General features: G+C 39.6%; 1 protein-coding gene across 4 annotated transcripts in view; it reads right to left on the reverse strand.

Annotated features, from left to right (window-relative positions):
• Window positions 1–771: 771 nt before the first annotated feature.
• Window positions 772–20,255, reverse strand: part of AUH (AU RNA binding methylglutaconyl-CoA hydratase) — a 155,122-nt gene continuing 135,638 nt past the window's right edge. For 3 of the 4 annotated variants that reach the window (XM_053925598.1, XM_053925589.1, XM_024563356.3), the window contains 4 exons: window positions 7,888–8,075; window positions 4,126–4,176; window positions 2,589–2,636; window positions 772–1,301 (listed from right to left, as the gene is read on the reverse strand). In XM_053925598.1, the coding sequence (XP_053781573.1) occupies window positions 1,224–1,301; window positions 2,589–2,636; window positions 4,126–4,176; window positions 7,888–8,075 (365 nt within the window). In that variant the 3' untranslated portion in view covers window positions 772–1,223. Of the gene's footprint in view, window positions 1,302–2,588; window positions 2,637–3,684; window positions 3,705–4,125; window positions 4,177–7,887; window positions 8,076–20,255 lie in introns of all 4 variants that reach the window. The other variant, XM_053925593.2, reaches the window with a different exon arrangement.

The raw sequence follows: 20,255 nt of genomic DNA on the forward strand, positions 1-20,255 counted from the left end.
ATGAGGCATGGGTCCCGGAAAGCAGAGCTTCTCCAGTGCTGCTGGACTCAGCCCTGCACAGTCAGAAGGCAGTCTGGTTTGATAAACCAAATACAAAATAAATAAAAGCAGCTTCAAATTTGTTTAGAACTGTGATGTCCTCCTCCTTTTTCAGACTCAATTCTGCAGTTTATGTTCTCCACACGCTTTACATCGGCCCTTGCCCCAGGCAAGGCTGTACCAACGCTGACCTGCTGGGCTCCTCTCACCTGGTTGCTGTGCCTGGCCAGGGGTGGAAAGGCATGGTACCTGTTAGAAGAGGGAGAAAGGGACATGGAAGATACCTCCTTTCCTTACTGCAATCAGGTGCAAGTAATAGGGATGGGGACAGAGGGCAGGCTCCACCTCACCCTTAATCCATGACTCTAAGCCACTTCCAGGGACCAACCCTGGCTATAATTTTCTTTTGGGGTTAGGCCAGGGAGCCAGGCCATATGCTGGAAGGGCTGAGCAGTACCACGGTTTGAGGCCTGCAGTTGGCCTCCCAAGGCCTTTGGCCCCAGTCTCTGACTGGATTAATTCTCCAGCGACTACAGTGTATACTTAGATGGACCATGTAAAGAGGTCACCTGACACAAGGAACCAGCATGGAAAGGTGGTTTCTTCTAAAATCCAAAATGAGATGTTTTATTAAATTCAAAAAGAATGGGTAAGAGAAACATTCCCAAGTTTTCTTTTCACTAATTTTTATTTAGATTTGGTAAATTTCACCAGAATATCTATCAATTCCTTTGTCGATCTGAGATGTATGTGTGTGTATAATCCCTTGGAAATTTTATTTGGTATAACTTCACATTTTTGGCATATAGAAATAATTTTATTTCATATTGTAGCACAGTAGACATACAGTCAACATTATTTCCTAGAGTGTGTAATATATAAATTACATTAAAAAAATTAAGAACAGAAAGCTTCATATGCAGGGAATATTTTAAAATGTCTACCCACTTTGGAATCTGTTTTGACAGTACACATCACTAGCTTTATAAATCTGAATGAATATGACATGTACACAGTGGAACAAAACACACATATGGGCTGACTCCAGAGGTTTAGCTCACTGTATGGCTAACTCACTCCTCACTTTGGTCATTGGGATTCCAGGTGTTGAGGCCTTCGTGGATCTGAAAAATACTCCCAGAAGTGCATTTGTTACACTGACATTTGAAAGATTGCTGTTTCTTCTATTCTCCTTTATAGCGAGGGGATCTTTTCTCCTTAAAAGCCAGAAGACCTTCAAGTCTGTCTTTCGTTGGAATGGTCTAAGAGAAACAAAACATCATGGTATGTGTAACCAAAAAGTAAAAACTGTAGAAGTTTAATAAGCTTTAACTAAGAAAACTAATTAGAACATAATCAAAAATTCTGAAATCTACTAGTCATTTGGACAATTCTAATTAGGTCACCAAATTTATTATTCTAACTCTAAATATGCTTTTTCCCCATTTCAAATATACTTTAAAAAACAGGCTTTACTTTTTAGACAATTTTAGGTTCTCAAAAAAATTGTGTGAAACTTCAGAGGTCCCATAGACCTCAAGACCCCAACCACTTCACTTAATATTAAAACCCTGCATGACTGTGGTACACTGGTTACAAGAACCAGTATCGATATATCATCAACTAACATCCAGAGTTTACATTAGGGTTAAATTAGGGCTATACATTTCATGGACTTTGACAAATGTACGTCATGTATCCACCATTACAGTGTGATACAGAGTCTCTGAAAAGGTAGAACAAAGTTCTTTTGCTACTTTAGATGCCCTAAAAAAAGTTATAGCTTTTGTAAAAATAGGAGGAAGGAAAGATGAAAAGAAGGGAGGGAGGGGAGGTAAGGGGAGGAAGGAACAAAGATTTGTTCCTCTATAGCAAGCCTTGCTAATTTGTGTACAAAAAGAAAACTGGCCCTGGCTGGTGTAGCTCAGTGGATTGAGTGTGGGCTGCGAACCAAAGGGTCGCTGGTTCAATTCCCAGTCGGGGCACATGTCTGGGTTGCAGGCCAGGTCCCCAGTGGGCCCACATGAGAGGCAACCACACATGGATATTTCTCTCCCTCTCTTTTCCTCTCTATAAACATAAATAAATAAAATGTTTAAAAGAAAGAAAGAAAATTTTATAATTGAATTAGTGAACACAGGCTGAGAATGTCAGGAAAACTCATGAGTCTCCAATACCTATGGTTCCTCTGCAGGCACATGCTCACTGCTGCCCTCCTCTGACCTCTCTACACTGGAATGAGGGTTCAAGTCATACCCACATAATACAACATGAGCAAGACAAACAGCTATAGTAGCACAAATGGTACTAACTTAATTATTCTAAGAGCCTTCTAAGTTATGTAGACAAAGGTCATTAGTTTGTGAACAGAATCAATCATAAAAGCTGCTAACAGTCAAATAGCAGAAACAACTAATTTCAATATTTGTATGAGTCCAGAATGGCTATGAGTACAACCTCACTCAGTGATATATAATTCATTTCACTAATACAGAAGGTAAACATATTTTGTAAGGAGTATCCACATGGAATGTGACTGTATTACATACCTGAGCATAACAAGCTTCTTCTATGGCTAACCCTGTTACTAAATCGACCTGAGGACAAAAAACATAATTCATTTCAGCAGGAATTACTTTTTAAAATATGGTATACTCAATATAAATTCAAATTTAATAACCCTATTCCAAAAAAACCAGAAGCCTTCCATGTAATTGTGGCAAATCTCAAGTAAGACTATCAGGAGAGCCTTTGGAAACAGGTTGCCTGGGTTCAAATTCTGACTCTACCATGTGGGAGCTGTGTAATCTTGGGTATGATATTTGACCTTTCTGTGCCTGAGAGAAGCTCATCTGAACATGGGGCTAATTGTAGTACCTACCAATTGAGGGTATTGTGAGGATTAAATGAATTACAGGTAATCCAGGTGAAGACTTTATACATTACCTAAGATACACAGGCATACCTCAGAGATATTACGGGTTCTGTTCCAGATCACAGCAATAAAGTAAATACCACAATAAAATCACACACATTTTTTGGTTTCCCAGTGCATACAAAAGTTACATTTACATTACACTGTAGTCTATTAAGCATGCAATAGCATTATGTCTAAAACAACAATGCACATTCCTTAGTTAAAAAATGCTACCCATCATCTGAGCCTTTAGTGAGTCATAGTTTTTTTTTTTGCTGGAAGAGGGTCTTGCCTTGATGTTGATGAAAATGCAATTATCTGTGAAGTGCAAAAAAGTGAAATGCATTAAAATGAGGGGTGTGTGTGTGACCTGGCACACAGTAAGGGTCATATAAGGTGTTCGCTATTGAATGCTGTTACTCTTATGTAAAAAATTTTAAAAACCTATCAAATACTTTGTAAATGTTAAAAACTGCATTTATAGCTAACAAATTCAATCTCTTTTCACTGCAATGAAGCCCAGTGGGCTCTGGGTCTGCAAGGAATAAGTATCTTCCTTTAAAATTCCCATAATTTAACCAAAATATAACTGCAACTGCTATAAATAAAGTACAATGTCAATGTTTGCCAGCATTGCTTCCTTGCCCTGACTGCCTCTCCCTGATCTGGGGCATCCACCCTTTCAGAGCCACCTTGCAGGGTGACTCTAGGACACCCCACTGACTTGCCTTGTGTCTTGTGCGTCTCCCTGCAGAAAAAAAATGAGTATGTTAAAAGTGAAGAGAGCCAGGAAATCCTCCTCAGAATGTTTTGTTTTTAATAACACAATGCCAGTACTAAGAATACAGAGAAGGCCCCTTTCTTTGGGTTTTCTGTGACTACTAGTCAATAAATCTATTAATTCAATGGCAAAATAACAAGCATGTCAATTAAGCTGTATGGCCATCAGTGAAATAACTGAATTCTGTGACTGGTTTGAATTAACAGTAACTATTCACAGAATGCAATCAGCGATGTAGTTAAAAAGAACCACGGTAGCTTGCAGTAATAGTAGGAATGAAACAGCTACATTTTAGAACATTAAAAAAGTATGTAGGAGTCTAAACATGGTTTATTCAAATTACATCTCCACTACCTACTCCAACAAGCTTAACCATTAAGGAACTTACCTCCATCCCTTGATTAATGGCTAATTTTGCCACTCGCATTGCAACAGGTCCCTAAAATTCAAGTTAAAGAAACAGATTTTAATTATATTTATGCTACTTTTGTACATTTGAGCAAAATTCAGAAATTCCCATTGCTGGATCTATGGCCTAGAAGCAACAATGGCTATAAGGTGCAACTGATGGAAGTTTCTTTTAGGAGCCCACAAGGCCTTAAACAAAACAGTAAGTGTGTAGCAACTGCACTGCATCAGCATGTTCTGGAGACTCCACAGGACCTGTGACTGGCCAACTGCATTCTTGGAGGTCAGCAGGTGATGTGCGCCCAGCACAGGGTTTACCATTCTTAAGCAAATCTCCTTAGAAGTTAAGAGGGGAAAAGTAAAGGAGAAAAAGTGTTTGGCAGGACACCGCATCTATAGTAGTGTGACAGAAACTTGGCTGAGGTTCAGAAGTCATCATCATTAGACATCACCATCAGGGGTCCAACATCAGTGTTTCAGACACTGGCTATGTCTTTCCTCCATGGGCATCGTTAACTAACCAAGACGGTGATGTACAGCAAAAAAGCATCCTTCAAGGAGTGTTCCCACATTGTACAAACACAAAGTCCAAATAAGTCCTTCTGGATGTGTGAGGGCCACAGAGGAAAGAACTGGGGGTCCTCCATGAAAAGGAAAACATTAGTTTTGTCTTAGAAAACCACAATCCTCGAAATGGAATTTAGTTATTTATATTTTAAATTCTTAGAAATTGTTTACATGTGATGAATTAGAATTCAATGGCATATTTTTAAATGTCTTTTGGATTAAAATAAAAGTGGTTGTCTTGGCCAGGTGGCTCAGTTGGTTGGAGTGTCATCCCGTACACCGAAAGTTTGCAGGTTTGATCCCCAGTCAGGGCACACACCTAGGTTGCATGTTCAATCGCCAGTAGCAGAGCATATGAGAGGCAACTGATCAATCTTTCTCTCTCTCCCTCTACCCCACTTTCTCTCTCCCTAAAATCAATAAACATATCCTCAGATAAGGATTAAAAAATAATAAAATAAAATAAAAAATATTAAACAAAATAAAAATAAACAATGTAAGCTCTAACTATCAGGCACAAAAAAGGACTCCATGAAGTTCAAGGTGAATAAACACATGATGGCATGACTAAGTTTTGTATAAAAGAAGATGTTTTCCTAGCTAGGGCTTTCGATTATTTAACATTAACCTACCTAAAGTCTCTTCCTAAGTCACATGCTTAAAATGTTTTTCAGAGGCCACAATTTTCCCAGGATTAGAGAAGTATCTTAGAATCCTTTTAATCATGACTGGTATGTGTGGTACACATACTAGTATTACTTTTTTCAAAGACTATCAATTCATTTTTTTTAAACATAGTGCTCCTCTCACTGAAAATCTTTTCCATCCCTTTTATCACCAGCTGACCCTTGCTGGGTACTAGTCAAACTTCCATATTACACAAATCCCCAAGCCCCCATCACAGTATAGATGGGGACTCAGGGGTCTTGGATGGTCCTAGGACTCTGCTTGTCTAACATGCTCTCACGGGGTGCCCAGTAGAAAACTAGAAAAACAGGAAAATGGAAATGCTCTCAGAAATAGTGCTTATTTAATTAGTTCCTCTTTCAAAATGTAAACCAATGTCTCTTCTTCTACACAAACCTTTTTTTCTCAGACAGAAAAATAAAAGTAACATATAATACAGAAATCACCTGGAAATACTAATTTTATATAACCTTTCTAATTATTTGAAAGAGTAGTCATTCAGTAACAAAGACTATAAAAATAATGATTATTCAACCTCAAATTGTGTTTTGTAACTTTTGTATACAGTTTCACAGTTAAACATTTTCTCAGGTCATTCAACGTCATCTTTGACCCAGGAAAGGACTTTAGCAATTCATGTTCTCAGAGGCAGGTCTCTTCAGATGAGAGATGGAAGGACAGCCCTGTTTGCTCCATGGTAGAGTGCAGCTGGAGGTCATGCTGGAGGTGGGGTGAGCTGAGGGCAGTGATGGCATCAACTGCACTGAGGGTCACCTGAGAAAGAGCAAGATCCCAGGAGTGAGAGAAGGAATCAGAACCACAGGGATGGTGGAGCTCTGATGTCCAAAGCTAGGAGAGGAGCAGCCAAGCTGGAATTATGCCAAAATTCTGCTTAAACATACCCCTTTACTGCAACTGAAACATGTGCTGGTCATAAAGGTTTAAGCCAAAGGAAGTCAGTTAACCAGTATTTATTTTTATTGATTGATGGATTGATTTTAGGGAGAGAGAGGAAGAGAAGGAGAGAGGGAGGGAGAACGGGGGGCAGGGAGAGAGAGAGAGACTGATTTGTTGTTCCATTTATTTATACATTCATTGACTGACTCTTGTATGATCTCTGACTGGGGACTGAACCAGCAACCTTGGCATAGTGGGATGACGTTCTAACCAACTGAGCTTCCCGGCCAGGACAACCAATATTTAAACTACTACTTCTCCTGATACTTGTACCTTTAATCTCTCTTTAGGTAGGCATTCCCCTAATATTGTGGGGAAATATGATCATCCAAGTTACAGCGAGAGCCTTTTTTTCCTTAAAAGCAACAAGAGATCTTTTCTATTTGCTCTCTCTCCATCAATTCAGAACATACAGCTCTGTGGGACTCTTCACAGGGAATGGGTTATGTAAGGGCCCTGCCCTGAAAGAACTCAGAGCTCACATGTTAATCGAGAAAGACGAAAGTAGTATCAACACCAGGCAGGTTTAGAAACCAAATCACCTGTGAGGCCCCTCTGACAGTTCTCAGGAGACAAGTGTGTTACAGCAGCCCTGTCCTTTGACAACAAAGAACTTGAGGAACACCTTCTGAAACTGGATGCAAAGCTCCCAACAAATGTGGAGGGGTCTTGGAAAGGGATTTTATGAGATCCCCAAAGGATCCATGGCCCCCAAACAGATTGCGAATCCTATTTGCATTAAATGTCTGAGTTTGAGATGAAGTTATTTTGACTCTAGAAATGGTTAGGGGTTATAAAATGTGAAAGTCCACTAGGGATAAACACAAATCATTAACTGTTTACATAATAAAAAAACTCCAGTTCATGATTTCAGAAGAAAGGAATGTTTTAAAAATATACCAGAAAGAGTGTGAGAACAAAGAAAGCCTTAAAACAGGGCCCTGTTGTCTGTAAGTAAATATACAGTGAGTTCCAAATTTGAAAGTGTAATTGTGAGGAATGATATTGTATACACAGGAACTGAAATAATACCTATATCACCATAAAAACGAATACAGTAAGACAAACACCTGCTTCTGTTCAAGCAGGTTATCTCAAGTTAAGCTATCACAATGAAAGCCCACTTTGGCATGTCAACTGTGCTCTCCTTACTTGTGTTTCAATGTATTTCAGCTTGGGGGGGACCCAGTGTGACAGCTCAGCCATCACTATTTCCCTCCACATGTATGGCTTAGGTCAGAGTGTTCAGGTGATGAACTTCAGGTGCTAAGAAGTTCTGAGGTACATGTGACAAACATGTTTGTGAAGCATTATCAAAATATGGCTATAGTATGGGCCTCAGATTATCTTCAAACCTGAGTTTTAATTCAGAAGGCTTCTAATGTTAATCCAGTACACCGTTTTGCAGCTACCATGTAATTCTTTACTTGGAAAGCAAGCCAAGGGCATCACGGGTACATGAGATGATTCTTGTTTTTTTTAATTTGCTATAAAAGTTACCTAGAAAAGAGAACAAAGAAAATGGAAATACCTGAGGTAAGAACTCTCTCGCCAAGTCCAAGGCCTTTCTGTAGGCAGCATCGCCCTCCTGGTTCTGTTCTAGAACGTGGCTGATCAAGCCCACTGCTTTGGCTTCTTGGCCATCGAGCACACGCGCAGAGAAGATGAGCTCTTTGGCCAGGGACATCCCAATGGCGCGAGGCAGTCGCTGCGTTCCCCCTGCAGAATGGACAAAATGCAGGCAATGATTTAATACCCTTTATGTTTAATATTTCAGTATTTCATTTCTTCATTTATAAAAATAAACCAGAGCCATGAGTTTATATTTCAAAATTAGTAACTGGAAAACAATTTCAAAACAGAATCTAATCTCTTGCTTTTTTAAAATTAACATTGAAAAGCACTTGAGAATCTTGTATTATTATTAAGTGATGTAGGCACTGGACTGTTACTTACAATACAGCTGGTGTGCTCCAGAACCGAATCCACAGTGACTACCATGTCGGCAATCATAAGCCGCACAGCGGTGGGCAAGCAAGACCATGCCTGAGCCCATTCACCAGGGGAATGAATGACAGGTCTCTCAAGCTTGGTGTTTGTCTTGCAGTTTATCTTATCAAAACTTATCAAATTCTGAGAAATTCAGCTCATGTGCTTTTAAAGAATCATTTATAGTAAATTAATTTTAATTGACTAAAAATAAAAACAGATGATTACTCATGACAATAGACTTTGTGTTGGTAATTAGTTTCCTGTGCAAGTGCTAATCACCCCCTGACATTGAGGCTGGGATTTCATCCAACAGAAAGCTGGACAAAAGCAGGTAATATTTTTAGTGGCAGCCTCACCATGAAAACAGCTGCAATATTAAGGTTTGTCTAAACCTTATCCTTGAAATGGCTGCTGGGCTGCCCATGCCACTGGTGGCAAGAGGTAAGCGAGTGCTGGATTGCCAAGCTTCACTGTGTTTTGTTTGACCCACAAAGATTACACTTTTTTTTTCTGTATTAGTTACTAACAACAATTAAAAACAGGGTGGGTGATTTCATACAGAAACCGATTTCTCCCTGAGAACCAACCAGGGTTCCGCTGTAGGAGGCACTGCCCTCTGTTTGCCTGGCCTCCACACTCTCATTCACAGCTCTGCTCCAACACTCTGATAGACAGGTTTGCTTTCCTCGCACAGCTTCAAAAGGAAAGCAATTTTTTTTCTTTTTGCATCTCAATCTAAAGTGGAAAAAATGAACCATAAAAACCACAAGGTTCAAGAAAGCATATTTCGCTTAAGTAATTAAGTACTATACATTCCCACATGTTTAACAAACAAAGCATGCCTGCAATGGAACAACATGGCTCAAGCAACCATATTAAGAACCATGACCAGTAATTACAAAATATGGGCGATTAAAAAAAAAAAGACACACTTGGCTGAATTCTGACTTGGCAGGTTGAAGATGGCGGCAACATAGGTGGGAGCAGAATCCACTTCCCCTCAGCGCCAGGGGAATATCTAGCTTATCTGAGGAGCAGAGCGAACAGCCAACAGTATTCCAGCATATACGAAGATCAGAGACCAAAGATAGAGGACATTGAAAGATCTGACGGTGAGACAACAAAACCTGGAGTGCTGAAAAGACTAGAGTTAGACCATGTTAAACACATAAACGTCAGCTCAAGACCAGTGAGCACAGGAGAGTAAGGAGACAGCACCACCGAATCTCATTGGCATTCTACCATAGAAGTTCATATCATAAACCCAGGGAGTCAGAACAGAGCAATTTAAGAAGCAGAGGCCAACAAGAAGAGCCTCACAAACAATGGGAAGACAAAGAAACAATCCCCAAATGAAAGGAAAGGAGGAAGTCTCAGAAAGAATACTAACCGAAAAAGAGGCAAGTCAACTATCAGATACTGAGTTCAAAGCAATGGTCATCAGGAAGCTCACTGAGCTCTCTGAGCTCAAAGAGAACTACCAGAAACTACAAGGAAACTACAATGAACTCACTGCAAACTATATCAACATGAAAAAGGAAACAGAAAACATCAACAAGAGCCAAGAGGAAATGAAGAATACACTTTCTGAATTGAAGAACACAGTAGAAGGAATTAAAAGCAGACATGATGAAGCAGAGGATCGGATCAGCGAGCTGGAGGATAAAGTAGAAAAAAACACCAAGAAGGAGCAAGAAAAGGAAAAGAGGCTCAGAAATAATGAAGAGGCAATAAGGGAAATGCAGGACAACATGAAACGTAACAATATCCGTATAATAGGAATACCAGAAGGAGAAGAAGAAGAGCAAGGGATAGAAAACCTGTTTGAAAAAGTAATGATGGAAAATTTCCCTAATCTGAGGAGAGAAAAAGTCACCCAAATCCAGGAATCACAGAGAGTCCCAAACAAGAGGAACCCAAAGAGACCTACTGCAAGACACATCATAATTAAAATGGCAAATTTCCAAGACAAAGAGAGGATCTTAAAGGCAGCAAGGGAGAAAAAGGAAGTAACATACAAGGGAGCCCCAGTAAGGTTAGCAACTGACTTCTCAATGGAAACGCTCCAAGCCAGAAGAGAATGGCAAAAAATATTCCAAGTACTGAGAACCAGAGGCCTGCAACCAAGACTACTTTACCCAGCAAGGCTCTCAATCAAGATAGAAGACCAAATAAAGAGTTATCCAGACAAAAGAAGTCTAAAAGAATACAGCTCCACCAAACCAGTTCTGCAAGAGATGCTAAAGGGACTGCTTTAAGGAAAGGAAGGAAAAGAGAAAGACAGACGAACACAGGTAGGAAATAATGGCAATGAATAACTACCTATCGATAATAACCTTAAACGTAAATGGATTAAATGCTCCAATCAAAAGACATAGAACAGCTGAATGGATAAGAAAACATGACCCACACATATGCTGCCTACAAGAAACCCATCTCAGGACAAAAGACTTACACAGACTGAAAGTGAAGGGCTGGAAACAAATTTTCCAAGCAAATGGACAGGAAAAAAAAGCAGGGGTAGCAATACTCATATCAGACAAAATAGACTTCCAAAGGGCCATAAAGAGAGACCCAGAAGGTCACTTCATAATACTCAAAGGAAGAATCCACCAAGAAGACATAAACATTATAAATATATATGCACCCAACATAGGTGCACCCAAATACATAAAGAAAATCTTGGAGGATTTCAAGAAAGATATTGACAGCAACACAATTATAGTAGGGGATTTTAACACCCCACTATCATAAATGGACAGGTCTTCCAAACAAAAGATCAACAAAGATATTGTATCACTTAACAATACCCTAGAGGAAATGGACTTAACTGATATATACAGAGCATTTCATCCCAAAGAAGAAAAATACACATTCTTTTCAAGTGTCCATGGAACTTTTTCAAAGATAGACCACATGATAGGACACAAAGCAAGCCTCAACAAATTCAAGAAAATTGAAATCATATCAAGCATCTTCTCTGACCACAAGGGTCTGAAACTAGAAACCAACCCCAAGGGTAAAAACCCAAAACACTCAAAAACATGGAGACTGAATAGCATGCTATTAAACAATGAATGGGTCAAGAACGAGATTAGGGAAGAAATCAAAAACTTCCTGGAAACAAATGAAAACGAACTCACAACAACCCAAAACCTATGGGACACAGCAAAGGCAGTCCTGAGAGGGAAGTTCATAGCAATACAGGCCTACCTTAAGAAGTTAGAAACAGTTCAAACAAACAACCTAACTCTACGCCTACAAGAACTGGAGGAACAACAACAAAGACAGCCCAGAGCAAGCAGAAGGAAGGAAATAACCAAGATCAGAGCAGAACTAAATGACATAGAGACTAAAAGCACAATTGCAAGGATCAATGAATCCAGAAGCTGGTTCTTTGAAAAGATAAACAAAATCAACAAGCCTTTAAGTAGGCTTATCAAGAAGAAAAGAGAGAGGATCCAAATAAACAGAATTAGAAATGAAAGTGGAGAGATTACAACTGATACCACAGAAATACAAAGGATCATAAGAAATTACTATGAAGAACTGTATGCTAAGAAATTTGAAAACCTAGATGAAATGGACACATTTCTAGAAAAATATAATCTTCCAAAACTGACTGAAGAAGAAGCAGAAAACCTGAACAGACCAATATCAGCAAAGGAAATTGAAGCAGTCATCAAGAAACTCCCATCACACAAAAGCCCTGGACCAGATGGTTTCACAGGAGATTTCTACAAAGCATTTAAGGAAGAACTAACCCCTATCCTTCACAGACTATTCGAAAAAATCCAAACTCATGGAAGACTCCCAAACTCTTTTTATGAAGCCAACATCATCCTAATCCCAAAACCAGATAAAGACACAACGAAGAAAGAAAACTTCAGGCCAATATTGCTGATGAACATAGACGCTAAAATTCTCAACAAAATATTAGCAAACTGCATCCAGCAATATATTAAAAAGATCATCCACCATGACCAAGTGGGATTCATCCCAGGGATGCAAGGATGGTACAATATTCGCAAATCAATAAACATAATACATCACATCAACAACAGCAAAGACAAAAATCACATGATCATATCAATAGATGCGGAAAAAGCGTTCGATAAGATACAGCATCCATTTCTGATAAAAACACTCAGCAAAGTGGGAATAAAGGGAGCAGTCCTCAACATAATTAAGGCCATATATGAGAGACCTACAGCCAACATCACACTCAATGGACAAAAACTTAGAGCTTTCCCACTAAGATCAGGAACTAGACAAGGATGCCCTCTCTCACCACTCCTATTCAACATAGTATTGGAAGTCCAAGCCACAGCAATCAGACAAGAAAAAGCAATAAAAGGCATCCAAATTGGAAAGGAGGAAATGAAACTGTCACTGTTTGCAGACGACATGATAGTGTACATGGAAAACCCTATAGACTCCACTCAAAAACTACTCGACCGAATAAATGAATTTGGCAAAATAGCTGGATACAGAGTCAATACCCAGAAATCAAAGGCATTCCTGTACACCAACAACGAAACTGCAGAAACAGAAATCAGGAAAAAAATCCCATTCGATATAGCAACAAGAAAAATAAAGTACCTAGGAATAAACCTAACCAAGGAGGTAAAAGACCTGTACTCAGAAAACTACACAACACTGAAGAAAGAAATTAAGGAAGATAAAAACAAATGGAAGCATATACCATGTTCATGGATTGGAAGAATTAACATCATCAAAATGGCCATACTACCCAAAGCAATTTATAGGTTCAATGCAATCCCTATTAGAGTACCCATGACATATTTCACAGATATAGAACAAACATTGCAGAAATTCATATGGAACCATAAACGACCTCGAATAGCAGCAGCAATTTTGAGAAAGAAGAACAAAGCAGGAGGGATCACAATACCTGATATCAAACTGTATTACAAGGCCACTGTAATCAAAACAGCCTGGTACTGGCATAAAAACAGGCACATAGACCAATGGAACAGAATAGAGAGCCCAGAAATAAACTCAAATCTATACAATCAATTAATATTTGACAAAGGAGGCAGGAGCATAAAATGGAGCAAAAACAGTCTCTTCAACAGATGGTGTTGGGAGATCTGGACAGCTACGTGCAAAAAAATGAAACTCGATCACCAACTTACGCCATACACGAAAATAAACTCAAGATGGATAAAAGACTTAAATATAAGCCGTAACACCATAAAAGTCCTTGAGGAAAACATTGGCAGGAAAATTTCAGACATTCCACGCAGCAACATCCTCACAGACACATCCCCTAAAGCAAGGGACATAAAGGAAAGAATAAATAAATGGGACCTCATCAAAATAAAAAGCTTCTGCATGGCTAAAGAAAACAGCACCAAATTACAAAGAGAACCAACAGTATGGGAAAACATATTTGCCAATGATACCTCAGACAAGGACCTGATCTCCAAAATATATAAAGAACTCACAGGACTCCACTCCAGGAAGACAAACAACCCAATTAAAAATTGGGCAAAGCACTTGAACAGACACTTCTCCAAGGAAGACATACAGAGGGCCCAGAGACATATGAAAAGATGCTCAGCATCACTAGCCATCAGAGAGATGCAAATTAAAACCACAATGAGGTATCATCTCACACCAGTCAGAATGGCCAACATAAACAAATCCACAAACAAATGTTGGAGAGGATGTGGAGAAAAGGGAACCCTCGTGCACTGTTGGTGGGAATGCAGACTGGTGAGGTCACTGTGGAAAACAGTATGGAATTTCCTCAGAAAACTAAAAATGGAACTGCCCTTTGACCCAGTAATTCTGCTGCTGGGATTATACCCTAAGAACACTGAAACACCAATCCAAAAGAATCTGTGCACCCCAATGTTCATAGCAGCACAATTTACAATAGCCAAGTACTGGAAGCAACCTAAGTGCCCATCAGCAAACGAGTGGATCCAAAAACTATGGTATATTTACACAATGGAATTCTACGCAGCAGAGAGAAAGAAGGAGCTTATACCCTTTGCAACAGCATGGATGAAACTGGAGAGCATTATGCTAAGTGAAATAAGCCAGGAAGTGAGGGACAAATACCATATGATCTCACCTTTAACTGCAACATAAGAAATAGAAGGAAAAAGCAAACAAAATATAACCAGAGACATTGAAGTTAAGAACAATCTAACAATAGCCAGGGCGGGGGTGCGGGGTGGGGACGGGGACAGTGGGTAGAGGGGATTACAGGAACTACTATAAAGGACACATGGACAAAACCAAGGGGGAGGGTGGAGAGAGGGGAGGGAGGTGGGTTCAGCTGGGGTGGGGTGGAGGGATGGGGAGAAAAGGCATACAACTGTAATTGAATAACAATAAAAAAAAAAAGAAAAAAAGAAAAAAAGAAAACCTCAATGAATTGGAAAAGGACTGACATTTTCCACAGGGATTTTTTTTTAAAACATAAATAAAATTAGTACTGTTTCCGTACAACCCAGTCACTCGTAAGTGTTGACACTGCCCAAACAGTTAGAAGTGGTGAGTTTATGTGTTTTATTTGATATGGCAGAAAATGTGTCTGAAAAAATGAAACACTGACAAATTTAAATCAAACCATAAACAATGCTGTTGTTCAGTGTAGTAAAGATAGATTGGAGAACTTATGGGACAAGCTGCAGGGAAAACACAAGTTATTTATGGTGTTTCCAAGGGTAGTTGATTAGAACAAAGATATAAATAATACAACCCAGATAGCTATATTTACTCATGGAGCTGATCAGAATTTTCATGAGACTGCAGAACTTATGGATACAGTGTTCATGATAAGCACATTAGGAAATTATTCTCTTCTGTGTTCTGTAAAAAGTTTAATGTAGATTGGTTAAAATAACACATGTGACCCTCAGTGGTCATTGTGAATGTGGCACTTTTTACTCAATGAAACTCAATATTCTGCAAGCCCATAAGCTTAAGCCCATTCATCATATCACATCACTTCTATCTTTCTCCAGGAAGGAGGATTTTGTAAAAATTTACCAAAGAAACAGTCATGAAACTAACATCGTGACACAGACCCACTCCCCTGAGCTGAATGGCATACAATCCCATGCTTTTCTCAATGAATTAAATTCTGGAGGACATGTCAGGGTGAGAGGATCCCAGGAAAAATCCTCCCCTTGGCTCACCAACTAACACTACATCCAAGACTTGGCCTTTCTGGTTGACATCATAAGGCATCTACTCTAGGTTCTTCATGTAAGTAAGTGGACTCATACAGCATTTGTCCATCCATCACTCGCTAATTTCACTTAGCCCAATGTCTTTATGGTTCATCCAGGTTGTAGCATGTATAAGACTGAATAATATACTACATTTTGTTTTTTAACCTTTGGTGGACAGCTGGGTTGCTTCCACCTTTCGGTTAATAGGAACAATGCTGCTATGGATATGTGTGTATAATTCTTTGAAACCCTGCTTTCAATTCTTTTGAGTAGACAGCCAGAAGTGAAATTGCTGGATCATATAGTAAGTCTATGTTAACTTTTTTTTGAGGAACACCATACTGGTTTCCATAGCAGCTGCACCATTTTACATTCCCATCAAGAGAGCACAAGTGTTCCAATTTCTCCATATTCTCACTGACACTTGTTATTTTCTGTATTTTTTTTTAAGGCATCCATCCTAATGGGTGTGAGGTGGTACAGCACTGTGGTTTTGATTTGCATTTCCCTAACAACTCGTGATGTCATGTGCTTATTAGCCAGTTGCGTCTCCTTTGGAGAAAAGTCTACTTAAGTCCTTTGCCCATTTTGTAATTGGGTTTTTTTTGTTGTTGTTGTTGAGTTGTAGACATTCTTTATATATTCTGAACATTAATCCCTTATCAGCTAAATAATCAGCAAATATTTTCTCCCATTTTATGGTTTGCTTTGCACTCTGTTGATAATATGCACAGAGTTTTTAACTTTGATGAAATCCAATTTGTCTATTTTTATCTTTTGTTTCCTGTGCTTTTGGTGTCATATCCAAAAAACCATTGCCAGATCCAATGTCACTTAGATTTCCCACTGTTTTCTTCTAAAGAGTTTTGTAGTCTCCGTTCTCATATTAAGGTCTTCGACCCACTTAAAGGTAATTTTTGTATATATGTAAGGCAAGGATCCAACTTCATTCTCTATCAGGTAGAATGTAGTTTGCCAGCACCATTTTTTGAAAGGGGCTTTTTTTTCAGTTGTTTATGCTATTACAGTTGTTCCTTCCCTTTCCCCACCTCTACCCAACCTCATCCTCTCCCCAACCCAAGTCAATCCCCATATTGTTGTCCATCTCCATGAGTTATGCATAAATGTCCTTCGGTTAACCACTTCACTATCTTTCATCCTGCTCCCCACTCCCATCTGGCAGCTGTCAGTCTATTCCACGTATCTATACTCACTTTTATCATGTATGTTACTTTACTGTGTTCACAAACAATACAATGAAGTAATGGGCAAAGGACCTGAATAGACACTTCTTCAAAGAGGACATGCAGATGGCCCATAGACATATGAAAAGATGCTCAATGTCACTAATCATCAGAGAAACGAAAATTAAAACCACAATGAAATATCACCTCACACCTGTCTGAATGGCTAGCATCAATAAAGCAACAATTAACAAGTGTTGTAGACGATGTGGAAAAAAGGGAACCCTAGTGCACTGTTGGTGGGAACGCAGTCTGGTGCAGCCACTGTGGAAAATAGTATGGAGTTTCCTCAAAAAATTAAAAATGTAACACTATTTCGACCCAGTGATTCCACTTCTGGGAATATATCCTTAGGGTCCCGAAACACATATACAAAATAATGTATGTGCTCCTATGTTCACAGCAGTGGTATTTACAATAGCCAAGATCTGGAAACAGCCTTAGTGCCCATTAGTAGATGAGTGGATAAAAAAGCTGTGGTATATTTACACAAAGGATTACTATGCAGCAGTAAAAAAGAAGAAACTCCTACATTTTGTGACAGCATAGATGGAGCTGGAGAGTATCATGCTAAGTGAATAAAGCCAGTCAGTGAAAGACAAATACCACACGGTATCACTCATATATGGAAAGGGGCTATCTTAAATACTTACATAAACCTACGATTTAATTCACTCCTTCTTTCCTAAAGATTTTTCTTTAGGAAATATGTTTGGTAAGAAATTTTCTGTAACACTTTCCTATGCTGCAATCAGTTTGCAGAAATCAAAGACTGATTGTCTCTTTACATTTGTGGAGCTGAAGATAACCACCTCCTACGGCCTCCAGGAATATAAAATTTGTGATCTTAAATTTTATAAAAATGATATGGCCTGTTCAATTTGCCTTTCTCAATTAATACTGATATATGGGCAAAGAGCTATAGAAATGGAATAAAGTGCAGTGCAGTATGACAATAAACTAAACATGACTGATGTGGAATCTCAGATTTCTATGAACATCTCATGAATAGTTAACCTAAATAGAAAGTCTCTTTATTCTACACCAGTTTGGAAGTAATTGTGTTTATGAAGACCTATTTTCCATTATGAAATTAAATGAGATACCACCAGGGCTCAGTGCAGCACCACATTACAACCTGAGAAAGAAGAAGTGCCCCTGAGACCTGGTGGGGAAAGGAAGGGGTCGGATTTTAAGTCCAAATGCAAACAGACACACTAGAGAAAACTTATTTCAGTTCATGTTTTATTAATTATGAATATTAAATTTCAGTATTAGCTCAGAGTTCGGTATCGTTCTCACTAGCATCTGAGTTCAGGATCACTCAAGTGCCACCTCTAGATAAAGTCCTAGGGACTGACAAAGTTAAACAATGGAATTAAACAAAAGTATTCCACTGTGACAACACCCCTACCACATGCAGATCTCAGAGCTCTATGAGACTCTATTCAAACTCTCACTGTTGTCCATCCCAACAGCCTGCAGCACAAAGCCCTGACTCCTGGCCAGGCCTGCTCTGAGGTTCAGAGACTTTTTGTAACTTGCCCTAAGTCACTAAGTTATGCTGCAGAAATTGGGTTCAAAACTAACTCTGCCTGATTCTGCTATGCAATAAGAAAAGAGCAAATCATAAAATAAATGCATGGTTTCAATTTATTTGATAATAAAAGGTGTGTGTGGTGTATATAAGTAGGTATACAATATAAATAGGCATACACACATATCATATATGCCCCAAAAGTTAAGTGTCTCTGTACAAGTCAGCCTTGCTTATTATTTCCAAAGTGTTCTGCACTGTGTAGGTAATATGACACTGGAATAGGAATAAAAGTGCTCCAGCATTCCAGAACACCAGAGTGCAGGTAGACAAAAGAGCCAGCCACTAAGTAAAAGGAACCAAGCCACCCCCTGCCTGTGTTCCCAGGAGGCATGCAGACACCAGGAAGCTGCAGTTTCCTTGAGATAGCTGCAGTCCTCAGAGGTTATGGTATCCTCAAATAACACCCAGGACACTCCTGTAGGTACTCCACTGTACTGTTGAATCAGAGAAATGTGCACTTGAGCTGAGAACTTCCACAAAACTTCACAGGCTCCTGCTAAAAAACAAGGACCTCAACCGTTCTTAGGGGGGGAGTAAACTTACAGCAGCTTCCACAAAAAACTACTATTCCTGAGTCACTTTATCACCTACAAGGAAAGGGTATTCTGTGGTGTTTCATGAACCTGCATGCAGATGCACCAGAGCAACAAGGAGAAATTGAGATCCAAAGCCACACTACCATGGTACGAAAAAAAGGAACCATTTGGCCCCTTCTAATGTGGGGATGCTCCGGAGAAGCCAGCTCTCTAAGGCTTTCTGCTTTGGCTCTGTAAACAATAAGACTGACTTAGTGGGTCTGAGGCAGGCCCTAAGGTTCTGCACTTTTATTGGGCTCCAACATTCACACAAAGAGACAGTGGGATCTGTTGACCCACTGCTGTAAAACATGAGACAGTAGGCGATTTTTAATGCAGCAATAGAATGTACATCACCAAATGGGTATCTGCCACTTCATAATAGCCAACCTCATTTTGTAATTCCTCTTTTGGACCTAATTTCCAAGGAACAACACATTTGTTCATTTGTTCAAATACTTATTTCATATTCCTGTTTAGGTATGTGGATACAGTTGTGAATTAAACAAAGCCCCTGACTCCTGTTCAGAAGTCCACAATAAGCAAACAAGTAACACTGATAGGCACTAGGGAAGAAAAGAGTATCAGGGAGTGGGGTGGGAAGTTTACACGGGACAGCTGTGGAGGGGCTCTGCGGTGACCTAAAGTTGGAACCAGAGAAACACAGGGAGAGACATGAACAGCAGAAGAGCAGCCTGAGAGGAGCAGGGCAAGATCCCACAGGAATATGAGCCTGGAAGGACCAGAGTTTACTGTGAGGTTGACAGGAAGCCACTGAGCATCCAAGAGCATATTCTGCAAATGATGTTGTAAGAATCTTATCCTCTAGTGAAGATCTGGGTTTGAAGATAAGCCACGGTCATTGTGAGCCAAGAGGAAGGAGGTAAGCAAATGTTCATACTATTTTCAGCAGGGTACCAACTGGCTCAGAGAGAAATTGTAAAACAAGTCCCAAAAGCTTTCAATGCCTGTCACAGGCTGCTCAACCTCCACTGCCTCCATTAAAATCCTGGCCTTTCTTTTGGAGAAGCCCTCACTTGTATGAAGCCTGGGACGGTAGAAGACCCCACCAATGGAGGCCAAAAGGCCAGATCTTTCTCTCTGTCCTGGCACAGCTGGGCAGGCATCACTGGGAGGGGAGTCCTGACTGGGTGACCTTGTAACATGAAGACTTTCTGAGCTTACAGGCAATGCAGGGGAGTGATGTGCAGACCTGCTGATTCTTGTATTGTGAGCCCAACCATGGGTGGATTGTCTAGTTCTATTTTGTGCTC

Source organism: Desmodus rotundus, chromosome 1 (genome assembly GCF_022682495.2).
Source record: "Desmodus rotundus isolate HL8 chromosome 1, HLdesRot8A.1, whole genome shotgun sequence".
Classification (NCBI taxonomy): domain Eukaryota; kingdom Metazoa; phylum Chordata; class Mammalia; order Chiroptera; family Phyllostomidae; genus Desmodus; species Desmodus rotundus.